General features: G+C 41.7%; 1 protein-coding gene across 9 annotated transcripts in view; it reads left to right on the top strand.

Annotated features, from left to right (window-relative positions):
• Positions 1 to 19,726, top strand: part of PCDH15 (protocadherin related 15) — a 682,309-nt gene that overhangs the window by 620,946 nt on the left and 41,637 nt on the right. For all 9 annotated transcript variants that reach the window (XM_085229238.1, XM_085229233.1, XM_085229230.1 and 6 more), the window contains 2 exons: positions 14,492 to 14,707; positions 18,547 to 18,635. In XM_085229238.1, the coding sequence (XP_085085364.1) occupies positions 14,492 to 14,707; positions 18,547 to 18,635 (305 nt within the window). The remainder of the gene's footprint in view (positions 1 to 14,491; positions 14,708 to 18,546; positions 18,636 to 19,726) is intronic.

Here is a 19,726-nt window from a genome sequence, read left to right on the forward strand (position 1 = left end):
ATTCCAGAAGGAGTGTTGAAAAGGCACGTTTCTGTGCTACCACTTCGCTGACTGAAAATTCAGTTCAGATGTCATAAAGATAGCCAACAGTGTCATCTAGCATATGCAGTGCCTTTGTTTATTTGAAGAGTTATTTTCCTGTAAATAAAGAAATTACAAAGTGAATCGAAAGACAGTGCTGTATGTTGGAAATAATGCATTCAGGAAAAAGATTTGGAAAAACTATATACATAAATTTCTTTTCTTCCATCTTCAGCGTTGAACTTTCAAGGTTCACCAGATTTCTGCTCTGTATAAAATGATTAGCCAGATGTCTTTGTGATTCAATGAAAAGGAAAGCGCAGATGACCAAACTAAAGGAGTGGAGGTAGAATTGCAGTTAGAGTGATCTGAGGTCATGTAGGGGTAATAGTTGTGTTAGTATCTTTTTTTCCCCAGATATTTTGCTAGTTTTTGCTTCTGGTCACGAACCTTAATTAGAAACTCTGGTGTACTCAACCATAGGAAATAGAAAACCGTGTCAAATATATGAACTTCAGAAGTACTGAAGATGTAATTCTACACAAGATATTGGAGTAGACAAAGAATGCTGAATAGCAAAGTTATTTCTCTAAAGGAGCATTTTGTGGGTGAAAAAAATGAAATGCAAGGAACAAATTTAAAAGTGTAGTGTGAGTTTATCATACAAAATGAGAACAGAATGTGAAATCCTACCTGTTACTGTTCCTAGCTCTTTATTCATATTCCTGCTTACCAGCAAAGGAAGTAAGAAATGCATGAAACAGAGCAGGAGTATGGGAAAGGGATATTCAGGCAAAAAGAGGGAAATCTACTTTTCCCTGTCAGAAACGTGTAACCTGGGAAAGGTGGTCAGAGAACAGAAAAGGACGATCAGAGGAACGCAGGAGAGAAGTTACTGTTCTACATCTTTAACCTGCTCTGGTTAAAATTCGTGACAGAAATCTCCCTGACTTTGCTCAAAGGCAGAACAGAACAGGTCGTAAGACAGAAGTTGTTATTAGTGGATGGCAGCAAAGACAACTGTATGTTTTACTGAAGTAAAATTAGAAACAGTTAAGAAGTGCTTGTAGCAGAAAACTAGGCTGTAATTTACTGTTCTAGCACGTGTCTGCAGCAGTCGGTGCTAGCTGGCTTATTTTCTATCCTCTAAATTAAAAAGTAATTGCTCTGTTATTTAAATACAATGCCCATTCTAATTAGAATGTTAACAAGTATTAACTAAATGAATGTCTGTTCTTGAGTTCAGGTGATTAGAACTAAATGAGTAGTTTTCCGAGCTGAAATTTTAAGAAAATTAATAAAGTACAGTAGAAATTACTCAAATTTCCATTCTAAATAGGAAACTGGGCTCCTAGGAAATACTACTTCTCCAAACGAGTGGTCGGGGCACTGGAATGGACTGCCAGGGAGGGGGTGGAGTCACCGACCCTGGAGGTGTTCAAGGGACGTTGTGTTGAGGGACATGGTTTAGTGAGAACTACTGGTGATAGGTGGACAATTGGACTGGATGATGTTGGAGGTCTTTTCTAACTTTGGTGATTCTGTGATTTACTTTCATCTTCTGCAATCACTAAGACTTGCTAATTTTTTAATGACATCTGAGTTGTTTTAAAAATAAAATATTTACTCTGTGTTCTCAGCATATTCTCATTCTTTTGTCACTGATTACTTTAATCATCTTTAAGCATAGCTTTGTCTAGCAGCAAAGCAAAATGTGAATCTACTCAGTATATATGACTGAAACCATTGTTACTGGGACACAGTGGACCAACATTTCTAAATTATGAAGAGCCATCTTATTTGTCTAGAGAGGTGATTGAAGCCCTGTTGCTGGAGACATTCAACGTAAGTCTGAACAGGGCTCTGAGCTCCTGATGCAGCTGAAGGTGTCTCTGTTCATTGCAGGGGAGTTGGATCAGATGGCCTTTGAAGATCCCTTCCAGCTTGAACGCTTCTGTGATTCTGCAGTGCCATGCAGTGTTGTGTACAAATATGTGATATTTCCTGCATAGCAAGACTCAGGCTTGCCATGTTTTCCCCTGTATTTCAGTGAAGTAGCAGTAAAAGCTAGGTACTAAATGAGTAGAGGTGGCATTAACTTCTGAATTGCTTTCTTATTTCCATTTCGTTATTGTGAGGGGAGGAGAGAGTATTTTTTTACAATTAAATGATTGTTGTTACCAAAAAATGGATGGATCCTAAATTGTATTCATTGTATTAAACAATATATATATATATATATATATATGAGGTACATTAGGGTCTCTGTTAATTATCTCTCGGCTTCTCTTTTTTCTCTCCTGATTTTTATCTGACATTGATGGATTTGGCTTGAAAAGCTGAAGGACTTCCGTGAGTAGTGGATGATGCAGCTATTAGGTCAGCCCTTTTGAAGTCCTCCTTTTCCTTGTGATCGGGTGTGTTTATTTGTTTGATACTAACTCTTACTTACCGCTGTCTAACAGCCCTGATTTTGTATCCCTTTGTATGAATCTCTGTGCTCTAAATAACCCAAATGAGTTCCTGCTTCTGTGGATGGGGCTGACGTAAGTCAGAGCATTGTTTTGTACCAGGACTTTTGTTGTGCTGCCAGCCTGTCGAGGCACTTGTCAAGGTTTGGCTCTCTCAGTGAGGTGGGGTACTTGAAAAATTGTACAAGGGAGGGAATAAATCAGAGCCTGTAAAGCAGAGGAGTATATTAAAAGAGAAAGGAGTACAGCCCAATCCCATTGTGAGAGAATGGGAAGGAAAAATAACTCTTGATCAGAGGTTGAGCTATGAATCCATCTTCTGCTTTCACATTAAAAAAAAAAAGTATGCAACTCATGTTAACTGTGGCATATTTCTCATCGCTGTGCAACTCCCTAACTGTGCAACTTTTATGTGCTATGAAGGTCGTGGAGAGACAGGTTTAAACTAATTCCCAATGCACAAGCACCTAGATTTAGCTTCTTGTATCAAGTGATAAAAAAAAGGGCAAAGATCTTGTTTTGAGGGGACTCACTTGACCCAGTACAAGCTGGCAACCATTTGGCACTCTGTATGATTGCCTTGTAGTCCAATTTACTAGTTGCCCAAATTTTAGAAGACTGTCAGAAAAAATACATCACATAAGGAGAGGCTGAGGGAGCTGGGATGGTGCAGTCTGAAGAAGAGGAGGCTCAGGGGAGGTTTCATCAACATCAGCCTGATAGGAGGTTGTGGGGAGGTGAGGGTTGGCCTCTGCTCTCAGGTTAACAGTGACAAGACAAGAGGTTCCGGAGAAGACCTTAAGTTGAGCCATGGGAGGTTCCAGTCGGATATTAGGAAAAATTTCTTCTCTAGAAGAGTGATAATGCATAGGAATGGGTTACCTATGGAGGTGCTGGAGTCACCATCCCTGGAGGTATTCAAGAAACATGTAGATGTGGCACTGAGGTCCAAGTGGCATGATGGTCTTAGTGGTCTTTTCCAATCTTAATGATTCTACGATATTCTGTGTTACGTTTGTGCTGAAGCATCTTTGTGTTCATGGGCAATCAGACGGGGTCATCTCTGACCTTAAAGCCACATGTGTGTCTTAGGTTTCTAGCTCCTCTCCTCCAACTGCTGGAAGTAATGAACACTGCAAATTCTTTTTCCTTTACAGCTTTAACCATATGGTAGGTATTCTTGCCTGGGCCAGTAAAATCACTGTCAGTCTGAGGTCTTCCTTGGATGGCAAAAAGGGATGCATCTTCCCCAGAGAATATCACATTGTGCTGCAGTGCTGCAGCAGGCTGCAAGGCTGAAACGTTTAAATGGGAATGGAAATGAAGTACTCATTTTGTCCTAAGGAAAGCAATCCTCTCACACACCTATTTTCATCGCAAATGTAGCAAACCAGACAATGGATTTCTTTTTTTAAGAAAGAAAAGCAGACAAGAAACAGCAGTTGTATCAGTTACTGCTGAGATAGATGCACAGGAAAATACACGCAGTTAATGAATGATATGGAACATAACAAAAGGCTGTTAAGTATTGTTATCCTACAACCCTCTTTTTGTTGTTTATATTTAAAAGCTGATCTCAAGCTCTGAGAAGAGACTGTGACGAACAAGAATTCATTCTGTCTATCAGCTAATAAGGCATTTTAGTCCCTGCAAAATATTTCTTCCTTCCACTTCTGCTGTGTATTGTACCTGAGAGTGAGTGACAGAAAGATTGACAATATTTGAAGTCCATTGCTGTCCATTCTCCTTGTAGAAAATGCTGTGAATAGTTGCTGTCACCTCAAGAAGACAGATTTTCCTTGATTTCAAAGCTATTCCAGAGTATTTGGAAAAACCAATTGGTGGGTCAAATGTGAAATTTCGTTTCCTGACTGATGCTGGGCTTTCAGAAATTGCTATTGAAATAATGCGTAACTCTTGAGATGAGTGTATGGCTATATGTTTGTAGTAAGTTTTCAATACAGAGTATTTTTTATACAGAATATACAACGTATACTCAGGTGGGACGATAGCATTTGATCTGCCTTTGAGAAATGTGAACAAATTCTCACTGTTTCTGCTGTGGTATTGGGAAAATCCAATGTAGATTTTTTCTGTAGAAGCACTACAAAACTTTTGATCAGGAGGTGATCAGAAGGCAATGCTGAATCTTTGGTGAAGATTTTTTTTTTTTTCCATCATTTTACCTTCACTAGAGCAGCAGACTTCTGGCACTGCTAAACAGGGAGAACTCTGAGGACAGCCAAGTATGAAAAGGGCCTTGCTAGAATTTTGCACCCCACAGTTTTCACTCTGGCAGCATTTTAGTTTTAAATACAAATCAGGTTCTGCAAGAAGTAGTGATTTTCTGGATTCAAAAACTGTTGCAGCCTTAATATCTCTAGCTCATAAAATGTTCTGTTCAGCTGAACCTCCTCCGATGACAATCCCCACATGCTCTGACACCATTTGAAAGAAGATAGGATGTTTCATAGCAGCCCAGGCATGTTGTTCCAGGAATTCAGACCCAAAAATGGCCGTAATCAGGGATGCTGATTTTGCATATCCAGTGTAATTTTGGGGATCTTGTTTGAGTTTCTGGTACAGACCAGCACTTGCCAGAGCTCCACATAGAGGTGTGTTATTGTGGAGGAAAGTTCTGCACTATTTTATCATTGCCATCGTTGATGTCACCTCAGTCATTCAGAATACTTCTGTTTTATCATTCAGTTTCTCCTGGTATTTCTAGGGGTGTGATGCTACTGGGAGCTGTAATGTTGTGGTGGCTAGCTGGAGCAGATGGCTGTTGAGGAGGACCTTTCTCTGCTCCTCAGCTCTTTGTCTTGAGAACAGCAGTCACATTGATTGCAAAAATCTTACAGGTGCTACTTTATTTATATTGAAGTTAAAGGGGGGAGTTAACTACATCCTACTAAGGTAACAAGTCATAGTCTGGTTTTCCTGTATCTACCTTGACTGTTTACATCTGAAGACCAGAGTTTGGAATTTCATGTCAAGCCAAGTGCCAGGTAGTGATTTGATTTCTGCTGTCATTTATCCATGCACTGGTTTCTGAGGAAGTATTACGGCAGAAAGCCAGGACTCAGGTCAAAGCTGTCTGTGGCTTTAGTAGTGGGCTTGTGTGAACAGCTCACTGCTCTGTTTTATGGAATCATAGAATGGTTTGGCTTGGAAGAGACCTTTAAGATCACCTAGTTCCAGACCCCTGCTATAGGCAGGGACACCTCTCTCTAGACCAGGTTGCTCACAGCCCCATCCAGACTGGCATTGAATGTTTCTAGGGATGGGGCATCCACAGACCTTACTGGGCAACCTAATCCAGTAAGCCTCACAGTAAAGAATTTATTCCTAACATCTAGTCTAAATCTACCCTCTTACAGTTCAAAACCATTTTCCCTCATCTTCTTGCTGCCTGCCCTTATAAAAAGTCCCTTCCCAGCTTTCCTGTAGGCCCCCTTCAGCTACTAACCATGACTCCAGGTCATGATTAGGTGGGCAGTAAGGGAGGCTGCTGGCAGTTGAGGTGTTTTCAGTTCTGGCTCCACAAAGTGTGCAACTTGAGATGAGCATCAGGGGGCAAGAGAGCAGACCACACTAACAGGGTTGCACCGGTAGCAAGCTCAGCCTGATAGAGCTGGAACAGCTTGCCAGGTGGGCAGCTCTCACCAGAGAGCTTCTGTGACACATTGCTGTCAGCCAGCAGCTCCTGCCCGCCAAGCAGTTGGAGCAGGTTGGTTTCAATTGGTCGCTGCTGTTGGAAGTGCCGTGGAATCAGCAGAGGCACTGGTTAATAGCAGGAACTAGAGTGGCTGGTGGTTAGATATTGAGATGGCTCCTGCAGCTAGATGTGATTTACAGGGTATTCCTGCTTCTGTTTGCCAGGACTGTAATTGAATTAGTCACGCATAACCATTGCAATGGCAAGGACTTGCCAACAGTCGCTGTTTAGTGGCAGCTTAAGCTAGGATAATTTTCCTTCTTTTTCAAATAAGAGATAAAAGATAAAAAAGATGAGCAGAGAGAAATTAACCGAGAAAGTATGAAATTGTATGTGGTTATCGCTTCAGCTATTAAGGAGGTTCAAGATAGGATTAACAGCTGTGTCGGTGCTCCAAACCTTACCTCCAGGTGATCCCCACACCAGCAAGACATGCAGCAGCCTCTTCCAGCAGTTGTTCAGGCCAAGGTATGTAGGGAGGTGCCCCCAGCATTCTTCCCACCCACGTACCTGCATTTTTCCAGAGGAAGCCAGAGGTGTGTGCGGAGCAGTTTCTGCTTGGGCTTTGTCCTGGGCCTCAGTGTCCTACTGCCACCCTGCTGATAGCACTCCACTTCTGCCTTGTTTGGACATATAACAAATTGTTCCCGGCTACCTCTCTGTCTTTGTACAGTGTCACTGGCTCATTTTTGAGGAGTACAATTTATATGAAATTAAGGCGACCAGCTTTATTACCCTGCACAAAACCTACAGCATTCAAATTTAAAAAATGTAATTAATTCTTTAGTAGTCCTTAACAATTACAGTAGCCATTAATTTTTAATGCAACTATTTATGTAAATCACTGTTGGCTAATTTTTTTCATAAATATACCACTGCTGAACATTTGTGTGTTTAACTCCCGTTGTAAAATCATTCCCTAGTCTGTAGTTTATGCAAAATTTCTCCCCTCATCAAAGCGCAATTCTTTCCCTCCTGAAAAATATTTTATTAAGCACCCCAGCCTGGGCACTGATGAGGCCTCACAGAACCCAGTGAGTAACTTTGGGAGTAAGAAAGAAGCTATGATGGGCCACACTCGCACGGAAAAAAAACCATGAGGAGAGATGAGAACTAATACAGAGTACATGATGTTACACACAAATTGAATTTAGAGATAATTAGGCCAATAAAGCATTGGATAAACACTTTTCTCATCATGAAAACAGTTACATATGTGACTAAGGCAAGTGATATGGATTGCTTCTCCCAGCTTTGTAAGGTGCAGCAGTTTTGCTGGCAGCAGTAATTGCTTCCTTTAATATATTCATTTGACGATAAAATCCTTTTAGAGTAGGATAATGTGTTGTCTTGCTCTAGATTTTCAGAAAGACTGTATAGATAGTTTAAACAGGAAGCTTGATCTCAAAAAAAAAGCATCAAAAAGTCACTTCTAGGTAGAACTAATTTGGTTAGTGATCTGCCATGTGAAGTATCCTAATTACTCTACATGAATACGATTTGTTTTTAGCGTCAGTGTCCTCTGAAAGCTGATGAATGCTGATGTCTCTAAGAAAAAAAAAAAGTATATGTTCAAATGACACTTTCTAAGCAAGATTCTTTTCTTTGCATCTTAAAGACCTTGTTTTTATTGCTAATAGCTCAGCAGGAAATGTAGAGCTGCGTTAAATACCATTTCTCTTGTAATGATAGCTGAGGCTGATTATTGCCTCTCAAGTGTTCAAGCAGCTTCACACAGCCGCCTTTGCTAGCCTCCTCCTTTTCCCAGAGCCTGGCAAGGATGCTCCACACGTGGATGAGATCTTGAGTCGTGGTTCATGTTTTGACGTGAGACCAAAGGGTTTAAGCAAAAAACCTTTGATCCTCTACCATGACACTCAGTGAATTTCTGGAGGATCGTATGACCTGGCCCGTGGCATCTCTAAATAATCCTAAAAACAAGATTTCCTCGTGAATGGCCTAATTCTAGTTTGCTCAAAAAATGCTGGCTGACTGCTGCCTTTCTTGTGTTTTAAGCCTGAGAGGTTCCTGGCTGCTCATGCTTTGCCACTGGTGTTTTCATGTAACTTTCTCCTCTGAGTGAGTACCAGACAGACTGCCTTTGGCCACAAACACGGTCTTTCCAATCTGCTTTATGAAAATAAAACTGAAATCCATGCAGTCTTCAGGGAAATCACTAGCAGGAATTCGCTTTTCACCCTAATGATGTGTCATTAGCCTTTTCTTTTTAAGCTTTTTATTTTACAGGATTAATCTCTCTAGTTCTGTTTCTTGAAGTACGTTTCAATGAGCACATATCAGAGATCATAAATCTGATAAACTCAGCGAAGGTTGTTGTTTTTGTTTTTCCTAAGTTATTCTTGAGTTTATAGGGTATTTTTGTACCGACAGTGTTTGTAGAAAAGGAAGCTTGCCAAAATAAATGTCAGTGAATCAAAGTGTCTGGAAGTGGCTGACATGAGTTTTACAGAAATGTCTCCAATACGAAGCCAGCAGAGAGGGCTGATGCTGGCAGGAGCTGATGAAGCCTGAAACTCGGTTATATCCAGAAGGAATCCTGCTTTTGCACTGCCTGGCTCATATTTTCACATCAAACCTGTTTGTGCACCCCTCCTTGATAGGCTGGGTGACGTAGCTCCTTTCTTTGTAAATGTGAGAATATTTCAGCCCATGCAGCAGCAAAGCTATGTTACGCTGCATTTATTTTGTCCCAGCTGATGCACAGGGCAACAGAAATTTAGCCATATTCTTTGAAAGTAACTTTGAACTTTGCTTACTATTGCATCAAAGCAATTGATAAATGAATGTGTTAAATTCTGAGGTGTGGGTGTGTTGCACACAGAGAGAGCCCTGGGCTTACTTTTTTGCCCACATTTATCCATATTGGAACTCCAGTTATTTTCTACTGCCGTTCATAACTTCTTTTTTGATATTTCCTTTTTCCTCTGATGACAGAGGTAGGTTCACTCACCCATGGGATGAAATTCAACAAGACCAAGTGCCAAATCCTGCACTTTGGCCACAATAATCCCAGACAACAGTGCAGGTTTGGGACAGGGTAGCAGGAAGACTGTACAGAGGAAACAGATCTGGGAGTGCTGGTCAATGCTTGGCTGAACATGAGCTACCAGTGTGCCCAGGTGGCTAAGAGGTCCAAGTGGCATTCTGGCTTGTATCACAAATAATGCAGCCAGCAGGAGCAAGGAAATGATAATCCTTCTTTATTCAGCCCCGGCGAGGCTGCACCTTGAGTGCAGTGTTCAGTTTTGACTCCTCACTACAAGAAGGACATGGGGGCCCTGCCCTGAGTGTGTCCAGAAAAGGGCTGGTGAGGGGTCTGGTGCACAAGTATTAATGGGGAGTGGTTGAGGGAGCTGGGATTGTTCAGTCTGGAGCAGAGGTGGCTAGGGGAGACCGTATTGCTCTCTATAACTACCTGAAGGGAGGTTGTGATGAGCTGCGGTTCAGCCTCTGCTCCCAGGTAACAGCAATAGGGACAAGAGGTGATGGCCTTAAGTTGTGCCAGGGAGGGATCAAGTTGGATATTAGGATAAATTTCTTCTCTGAAAGAGTGTTCAGGTGCTAGAATGGCTGCCCAGGGAGGGGAAGTCTCTGTCTCTGGAGGTGTTCCAGAAATGTGTAATGTTGTACAGAAGGACATGAGTTAGGCAGGAGTATTGGTGGTAGGTGGACGGTTGGACTGGATGATCTTGGAGGTCTTTTCCAACTTTCACGACTCTCTGATTCTGTAAAGCAGTCTTCACAGCAGCAGGTTCTGTGAGATCTAGCCCTGGGCAATTGAGACAGCTTTCTCTGTGAAACACAGTTTTCCCTGTACCAATATTACTTTTGCATGGACACCAGACAACAATTTCTTTGTGAAGAATGAGCTGCCTTGCTAGTTGCGATCTTTTGTTAGTTCAAATGTGATTATGAATCAGAATAATCCAAAGGGAGAGAAGATACTTGGTAGGAGTAAGAATCTACTTTGAAGCATGTTTGCGAAGACAGCAGCAACACTTGCACGTGCGCATCTGCTGTAACATCTGGGCTCTGGCAGAGATCTGCTTCCCCTGATAAGAATAATATTACACTAACTTAAATCACACAGGTAATATCCAGCAAAGAACGTGACTCTAGATAATGTGTTGGCTTACCAAACGTTTTACTATGAAAGCACTTGTGTTGGCAGTGTTCATTCCATCTGAAAAAGTCTCAGTGTTCACTCTGTCAGCACGTGCAGTGATATTGTGTAGTAGCCAGGCTGTACAGAACAAAATCTTTCCTCAGATTAAATTGCCCTCTATTTTTTGGGGTCAAAGTTACAAAGTATACCGGAATATCAAAGCTGCTTTAGTTGGGGTACAGGGAAGAATTTGCTCTGTAGTGCCACGCTGTTTCCAAAGGAGAGGAGAAGAAGTTTTGCTGGTCCTAACGTGACATGAGATTGACCAAACCTAGGGAACGTTGAAAAATAAACACCCCTCATGACTTTTTAAATTGAAATATTAGAAGATTTGAGCCTGAGGGTGCTAACAGGGCATGTAAAATGAATGGGCCTGGGCTGTTGTGTTTTTTCCTTCCCAGCTTAGAGCTATTGAGCAGATGGCAAATTCAACTGTTTCCAATCAGCTGCTGGCATTTAAAATAGCTTTCAGAACAAGACAACTTTTGCTGGTAGGAATTTACAGATTGTTTAATATTTTCAGTTTGGAAGCCACATCTGCCATTGTACTGGTTTTGAGGCATTTTTGCTTTGTGATTTAAAGACTGTTAAGCCAGCAAGTTTGTCATAGCTATTAGCTTTTCTCTCTTTTCTTTTATTTCTTCCTTTATTTCTTCACCATTGTGCTCATTCCCAGAGTTACCTGCCTCTTACTCTTTGAAACTTGTGGACTTCAGCCTGACTTTGCTACAGAGATCCTCAGAAATCCAGGTTCTTGCATCTCCCAGCATATCCTCCCCAGACTTCCCCTCCTTAACAGCCCTCTTCCCATGGCACTTCTCACTTAGAGTATTCAGCTCATATATTTTCATTTTTTGCCTTCCAGACACCCAGACTGACTAGGCTTTGGCGATTACATCCTGGTCATAGAATCATACAGTCATCAAGGTTGAAAAAGACCTCTAAGATCATCTAGTCCAACCATGCACCTACCACCAATATCAAGTCCTGCAAATTTCCACACTTGAGCTAAAAGGACTTTTCCCTCCCACTCCTTTCAAGGTGAACAACAACCGAAACAGAGTACCTCTCTGCTTCCTCTGTGTTTTAAGGCGATGGACCGGATTTTGATGTGTAAAAGCACTTTTTGTCAGAAGCAAAGCAGCTGTGCCCATCATCTCGATGGTGTTGCAATCAGTGAAATTACACAGTAGAACTGTTAGTGACCTTGAGCTAAATATCCTCAGCGGTAGCTCCCAGGGCAGTGTATTCCAGCTGATACCTGGCTGCATAACTTGCTTTTGTGGGGAAGCTAAGAGCAGCCCCACAGCTGCTCCTTCACCTCTGTGGAGAGGAAGTTAAGGGCTGGAGGCAGCACAGGGTGATGCTGGCCAAGCTCCATTGCTGTGAGCATGCCTGTGCTCAGCTGCAAGAGTACAGCGTTTGGCATGGTGACTCCTGAGATTATACATATTTATCAGTTCTCAGCTGCAGCAGAATTTGGGAGACATCTGTATTTCCTGCACATAACAGAAGATACACTGCTATGATATTAAGATTAAGTATTGCTCTTTCTCTTCTTTGACAGTCATAACGCAACTCTTGAGGCATCGTATATCTCTTCCTAATGAAGTGTCAAAAATATTTACCTTCAGGACAAATTAGAAGAATAGCAAACATCCTTACTTCGTATTAAGGAAGTTGGTACATGGATGTCAGCAGCTCACAAGCTCTCTCTGGTGGTCCCTCACAGCTGAACAGTGCTCAGAGTCATCGTTAGGTTTGATCTAAGTAGAAGTAGTGGTTTTTTTTTTTTAAAAAAAAAAAAGGGAGAAATGAAAATAATAAAGTTAGAATATTTGAAATTGGAATCTGATCGTTTTTCCAAGTTCCTCGGGCAGTTCTGCACCTGCTTTGCTCATCTGCATGTAGATGGTTTCTGCGTTGGAAATAGCCAGAATTTTAATGATGCTGAGGCAGTTTCTCTGGAGTGCCACTAAGTTCTCCTTTCTTCTGAAAATGAACCTGCAGCCTTTCTCGGGAGCCTGAGCTGCAGGGTTCAAACTTGAACCTAAAAATGTCTGTACTGTAGAAGGTTTCATTCACTAAACTCAGCGGCGTTTCTTCCGAGCAATTGCAGCAGTGTCATGACATTTATTCAGAAAGAATGACTTACGTAGTGTCCGTGCCTGTCATACTGATACCTTAATTTAGGTCCAAATTTGTTTGTCCTTGATAGCACAAGCGTGAAATATTGAAGGTGAAATTGATTTCTGTTGTTACTGAAACAAACAATTAGAAGTCATGTCCTTCTATTGACGTAGAGTTTGCTACTATGAAAATAAAAGCAGTGGGCTCACTGCTCAACTGCAGCAATCTAGTGCATTCATTTTAGCACCAAAATTGGCTTGTTGTTGGAAGGGCACAGTGCCCACCCTGTGGGGCAGTTCTGGGAAGCAGTGAGGTGAGTGTTTTAAAAGGTTTGCTGCTCTGTGTCCCCATGAAGATATTTCCGAGGATGGTTTTTGTCTCTTGGGCAGCACGCATGAGGAATTTTGCACGGATCGTACCAAGTGTTACTTTGTGCCTGTTCAGGTTCCCTGGCTGCTACAGGCAGAGGATTTGTAATCTCACCCTAAGTGAGATAGCCACTGCCATTGTGGGAGTCCTTGCACTGGGCAGTTCTGTGGCACATTGGTGTGCTCACTGCCTCCAGCTCAAAGAGGCCAGGTACAAGAACTTAGCTCTGCATTACTCTCTCTGTTCTGAGAGTAGCCAGAGCACCTGAGAAGCCAGAGTGGAAAGTGCAGGCAGCTTTTGGCACCTGGGCCAGTGGTACCCCTCTGGAATGGCTGTGTCCTGAAAGCAATGCACTGTGCTGCAGGGACTTGCATCCTCACTGATAACCCCTGAAAACTAGCCAGAAATAAAGATAATACAGGAGTTGGTAACAATTCACACCGTACAGATTTTGTTCACTGAAGGTGAGAAAACAATTAATGATGATTAATGGCCATCTATCTAAAGCATAATGACCTTGCACAGATGATGCTTTTCAGACAGACTGTGGCATATCATGGTAAACAAGCTCTTAACACTGACATAAACCCTGAGTGGATTTTGATTGTTTTTATTTTTCAGTCCTGAGGAATTACACATTATACTGAAAGACATGCACCTTTCTTAATGGTGAGAGTGTTTTTCCTCCAACACTCACTGAGGCTGCAGAGTTAAGATGCTGTGCCAGTCTTTTGATAAAAGCCTCTAATAGATGCTGAGGCATTCTAGCTGCTGAGGCAGTGCCTAGCCCAGCAAGTAGGCGAAGGTACAGCAGCAATAAGCTGCTTCTCCCTGACTTCTTTCTAGATGAGGCACACATTCTAACGGTCCTTAGAAACACTTTTATCTGAATACAGGTGCTGCCTTTTGGAGTGGAGCAGTGGGGTAGGTGTGGAGGTCTCCACGGGGCTGTTAAGCACAAGGTCCAGGTTAGAACAGCTCCAGGAGCAGCTTTGTTGATGCCGGTGCTGCGTCCTACTTCCTCAGCAGCTCACTGGTGGGAGAGTGCTTTGTGTCCTGCGCTGTGGCCATCAGGTCCATTGTGCAACAATACTGGGATGCTTAAAAAAAAAAAAAAAAAAAAAAAAAACAGTTAAAAATATTTTAAAAAGTACAAAAATAAGTGCTCAATCCATGAGAATGACGACTGCCTCCAAAAGAGGGACGACGTTCTTGTCTGTGTGGGTGCGTTCCTCGTTTTCTCTTTCCTATTTAATATGTGCTAGCAAGAACTCAACAGTGGCTGTTTCTCAGGATTATTCTGTTCTTACCTCTTCAGTTTGATGAAGACCTGGAAAGTCCTCTTATTTTATTTTTATTCTAACAGTTTGGTGCTAATGTAGGAGAAAGAAATTGCTGGAAAAGCAAAACTCTATGCGGCAGAGTTAAATGAACCATTCACAGTAATAGCTGCTCACTGGAATCTGATGTTTTAAACGTCAGTGGGAAAGATTTGCTGGACCGATGTGCAACTTTACTTACAGGACAAGGTTAATGATTCTTTGTGTGAATATTTATTTTATTTGCCTATGCTTGTTTTTATTTTTTCCCTATTAGGCTGACGATAAAGACACTGGGAATTACAGTGCCATGCAATACAGGCTCATCATTCCTCCAATCAAGGATGGTAAAGAAGGTTTTGTGATTGAAGCTTACACGGGGCTAATAAAAACTGCTATGCTGTTCAAAAATATGAGAAGATCCTATTTCAAGTTTCAGGTCATTGCGACTGACGATTACGGAAAAGGACTGAGCAGCAAAGCAGACGTACTTGTAAGTATGAGCCAGGCTTTATCTTGTTAGAGCGATGAAATCTGAACACTACATAAAGCTTAATTCTAAGCAGACCTACAGGAAGGCCATAAACAGTGTTCTTGATCTTTACAAGTCACTGAAATAAAACTCTTTTTTTAAATGAGGAGCTTTTGTGCCTGTCTGAAATACCTTCACATTCCAGGACAGAGGTACTGATCTCAGTTACCACACCAGACACGGTGTTCAGTATTTTTATTTGTTCAATGAGCAATTTTTCATGATTCAGTTTAAATTATAGCTGTTGATGTTAAGTGTGGGTTAAGTTATGTTCTGGGCATTCTGAACCCTGATGGCAGAAAATGAAGTGATTGTGCATTCTAAGTATAAGGTTGGTCAAATACCCAACTGTTTACATATCTGCTCTATCTGTTCTCTGAGACAGCAAGGTGCACTCAGCTCCCGTTCAGCATATGTGAAGCAGAGCTAGTATGTCTTAAAACCCCAATGAATAAACAAAGTAAAAGCTCACTAACTTGGTCTGTTAAGGTCACTACAGAGCTTCTCGGTCACAGTTAGATGTCTGTCTGGCATGCAGGGCAGGCACAGAGCTGAGCAAACAGGCTCTGAGAGCTATGACTTGTTCGCGTCTGGAAGAGAGAGGCAAGAAATAACTTTGGGCTAAAACTGCACTTGAAGCTTTCAGGGAAAGCGACAATTCAAAAATGGCATCAGCTTTAGGCCCTGACTTCCTTTTTTGTGCTTAGTAAAGGACATTGACTTAGCCCAGTCACAGGAACGATCAGAGCTTCATTTCTTCAAAGCCCTTATAGCATGATAGATTGGATTAATATTAGCATAATGTTGTAGGGACGAAGTACGTTATCTAGTTCATGGGAACACTGTCAAATGATACAGATGATAGCCATAATACTTGGTGTATTGAGTTATGCAGTAATTGAGCAAATAAGCATAATGTATGACGTCCTCGTGCTTGGCCTCTCAAAATGGCAGGGCATTCTCACGCAATGAGTGTGGGAAAACTAGATTCAAATACAGCCAGAAAGAAGTGGCATTAAAATTAGGAAGTGACGTTTGTCTCATTAATATATAGAGATGTATTTAGGTTTTCTTAGTGAATGATGGGCAGTCTGGCACAGTGTTCTTGAGCAATTACAGACTGACACTATTCTAACATGAAAGTTTAGGTTCTCACTGAATATGATCCGTACACAAAGATCCCTTCTAACCAGACTAAGCTGTTCTGGGCTTCATAGTTCGATAGGATTTGACCCGCTGCCAAGAGACACTTGTGCCAGTGTCAGGAGTTCAGACTGGAAGGTGTTACTGCTTTCAGTACAAGTTAAAGGAGTGCCTGTTGATGAGGGAAGTGAAATCAATTGCTTACATGCAAAAGAGCTGAGATGTGTGGGAAGAAGTTAGGATTGCACTGGGAACAATATAGGGAGAAGAGCACCACCAAAGGGACAGAACAACAAAGAATGGGGCAGAGTCAGGTATTCTCCAGAATCAGGATCAGAACAGTGCCTCCATATGCTGGCACTGTTCTGTGAGCAGCATAAACCACCAAATCCACTGGTAAAATGTCTTTGTACTATAGGGGCTGCTCCACATAGAGGCTACCTATCTGTTTTGCTAGCTGAGACTGGCAAGGTGGCTAAAGTCAGATATCTCAGTCTACAGTTTGGGTCTACATGATGGAGTTTTCCTTTATATCTTCAAGATGAAAGGAAGAAGTAGGAAATCACACTTCATAACGAGTTTGCTGCAAATAAGCACTTAAAGTCATTAAGGTTGGACTGTGAATACTTACAATGGTATCATCTTTAATCTAAGGTTTGTTAAAATTCGTAGGGTGTCACAGGACTCCTTTCCTCATCCAGCACTCAGCATCAGTTAGAGGTCAGGTAGTGCCCCAGTGCTTGGCTTTAAAAAAAATGGGAAGGTGCCTAAGGAATTAAACAGGTGATCAAAGGGAGAACACTTACGGGCTTGATGCCTTCCCAGCCTCTGCCACAAACATCCAGTTTGCTCTGCTACTAATTTAACATATTCTGAAATGTTCCTACTTCTCAGCATGTGTTCTTCAGATACTCATAGATGGGAGGCATCTGAACATGCTGACTGCCAGCCTTATGCATTATGCAGGACCAGATTTTTTGCTTGGTTTATGGAACAGCAAAAGCTTTCCAAGGAACGGTGGTTTGGATGGTCCCAGGTAACTGTGCCCCCACCACAGAGCGTTGAAGGTGGTACCTTAGGAAGGGCTTTCGCTGTCTCACCCCTTCCACCTCTGCTCTGAGCGCGTTTCCACTCCTCAAGTGGAAGTGAAGGGAACAGTTTATTCCCACAGCTTATCTCAGAACAGCGTTAGTTAAATCTGACATAGTTCCCCGGCTTAATGCTGTTTTATAATTGAAAAAAAAAGAAAATCTTTACGAGTGCATGTAGTATATGAGTTAGTGCTGCGGTGGTTTTTGTTCCATGCCGTTGGTTTGCTGTAGCTTGTCACAAATCTGTTTCCCTTTGTAAATCATAATTGTGGTTCCTTGAGCTTCAAGAGACATTTTGCATTCATGCAGTACTCAGTAAATAAGTGCAGCCATTGCTTGAATTGTGTAATGTAGTTAAGTATATTAAACTGTTCATTGCTTTAGAGTTCCTTTTAACGGCGATAGTCTAAGATTTATTTTGAGCTCATTATAATTCTGTATTTCTCACACAGAAGCCTGTACTGCTGATCAGTGCATCTGATGACATTTCAAGAACATTTGAATATTTAAAGTTGAATTAAGCTTCAAAGCTTAAATCGCTGTTTGATGTGAGAGTACATTCCAGCTTCTCTGCTGAAGTGCTTGCAGGGCTCACACTTCTCTTTTGAAAAGCGCACAGGTTGTTCTTTCTTTTAGAACAGAGTTGAATATCTCTGATTTTTGAATTTATCCATTTTAACATTGTCCTACTTACTTTTCCAAATTTAGCTCCGGAATCCTCTATAGACAGGTGGTACACGAGGTGTGATGTTTGCTGTCATCAGCAAGCTGGTCGATCTTGTGAAGAGAGAGCTATTGCAGGAGGCAACAAACATTTTAGAAGGAGGAAACCAGCACACATTTCACCAGAAGGCAGCTTTTGCCTGGGATCATGTTAAACATAGCTCAAAGAAACTAGACGGGGAGATGTGGAGCAGTTTGCCAGCTCTGCTGAGTGTATTACACACTTGTAGGCCCTTCTACACACTCATGCTCCAACTTGTCATTGAGAAACAGAGGAGTTGCATGCTTTTGTGGTAGAAAATGCTGAGCTGAGAGTTTTTATCCCATATAGAGAGAGAAGTTAAAGGAATTTGAGGTAAAAGAAATACTTCCACTGATGGCTTCATTCAAAACAGATCAATAATTTAATTTTCTAACAAAGTATAATTTGATCTAATTGAATTAATCTGGTATTAGCACTTACCTTGGTGCATGTTTCCAAAGTTGGATATTCCTGTTACGTCATCAGAAATGCTGAAATGCTAATAAGTGATTTTGAATGTGGCATGTGGGAGGTTCATGATCCTGTAAGTAAACGCTAATTTACTGCTTCCTTCCAAAAAGCTGCGTACAATTCTGATGTGGATCTCCAGTTACAGTTCTGGTTAAATATTTGCCTGCAGTTTATTGGTTCTGGCTGCCAAGCAAAGCAGGATTTCCCAGCTCTCTTACTCTGCAATTAAATGAGAAGTTGGTACATCAGCGCATGGCTGTGAAGGCAGGAAAGCAATTATTCCATTCTGTTTGTACAGAGAGGATGTTACACGTGGAAGTGCCAATTGAATTTCACTCTTTTGTTTCCAGGTCTCTGTGGTCAATCAGTTGGATATGCAAGTCATCGTCTCTAATGTTCCTCCCACCCTTGTGGAACAAAACAAAGATCAACTCATAGGGTAATCAATTTACTTACTCTACAAATATCAGACAACTCACTGGTTTTGTGTTTAGATTCAGCCAGCAGTGCTCCCTTTGTGCCACAGTCTACTTGTTGCCAAAAGACCTGGTTTCGGTGTGGGTCACAGTAGGCTAGGTGATGGCACTGGCTCCCCAAACCCACCATTTGCTCCTCCTCTGGAAGGAGGCAGAGCTAAGCACGTCTTTGCTTGTATTCTTGCCCGCTTTGCAGGCTCAGACCTGGTTCAGAGCTGTCCCTCAGAGCACGGTGGAGCCTCCAAATGCTGATGACAGAACATACACTGCTGAAAATCCGGGATGTAAAATGGGTAAAGCATGACTCCACGAGGCTGAGGCAGTGTGTCCACTGAGGGGTGATATGGCTTCAGGTGTGATTGTATTTGGGCAACATCATTGTAGGGGAAAACAGAGTTTAGAAAATTTATTCTGGTAGAATCAGTACCACTAACATAACACAAAAGTGAAAAGTCAGTAACGGGGTGTTATTATTGATCTGTATTGAATAGAACATGTTGGGGAGAGGAGGACAGGTCATTGGAATCATCAGTGCCTCCCAGTTCAGGTGTGGTATTTTATCGTACTGAGAAGCTAACAATAAAGCTTTTGGTAAAATATGTTTTAATAGTGCTCATACATGTCAGCAGCAGCTTCCAGGAGCCAGGTTTTCAATTCTACTGTCCTTTAAAAAGGCAAGTATAATTTTCTGTATGTTATGTATGGCATGTAACAATGAACTGTACAATATAGGAAAGAAAATGCTACAGGTGGTTACAAACATTTTGGCATCACTGAGTTCAGTGATTAGTGGTATTTCTTAGATATATACAGATCTGATCCATCCTGACTACTGTCATACCTTACCAACTCCACAGAAATTGAAATAGCTTGAGGGTGATGATAGAATCGCTCACTGAAAAAGAAGTTTGCTGTCTTCATTGGGCTAGGAAAAAATAGTCCATGGATTCACTTCCAGATGTTTAGGACGTGTTCTGTCTTTCTTACAGTTTCTCTGATCGATTCTAACATCAGAAGCACTTGTAAAGTTGCTCAGGCAATCGTATGTGCTTAC

Source organism: Meleagris gallopavo, chromosome 8 (assembly GCF_905368555.1).
Source record: "Meleagris gallopavo chromosome 8, MGAL_WU_HG_1.1, whole genome shotgun sequence".
NCBI lineage: Eukaryota > Metazoa > Chordata > Aves > Galliformes > Phasianidae > Meleagris > Meleagris gallopavo.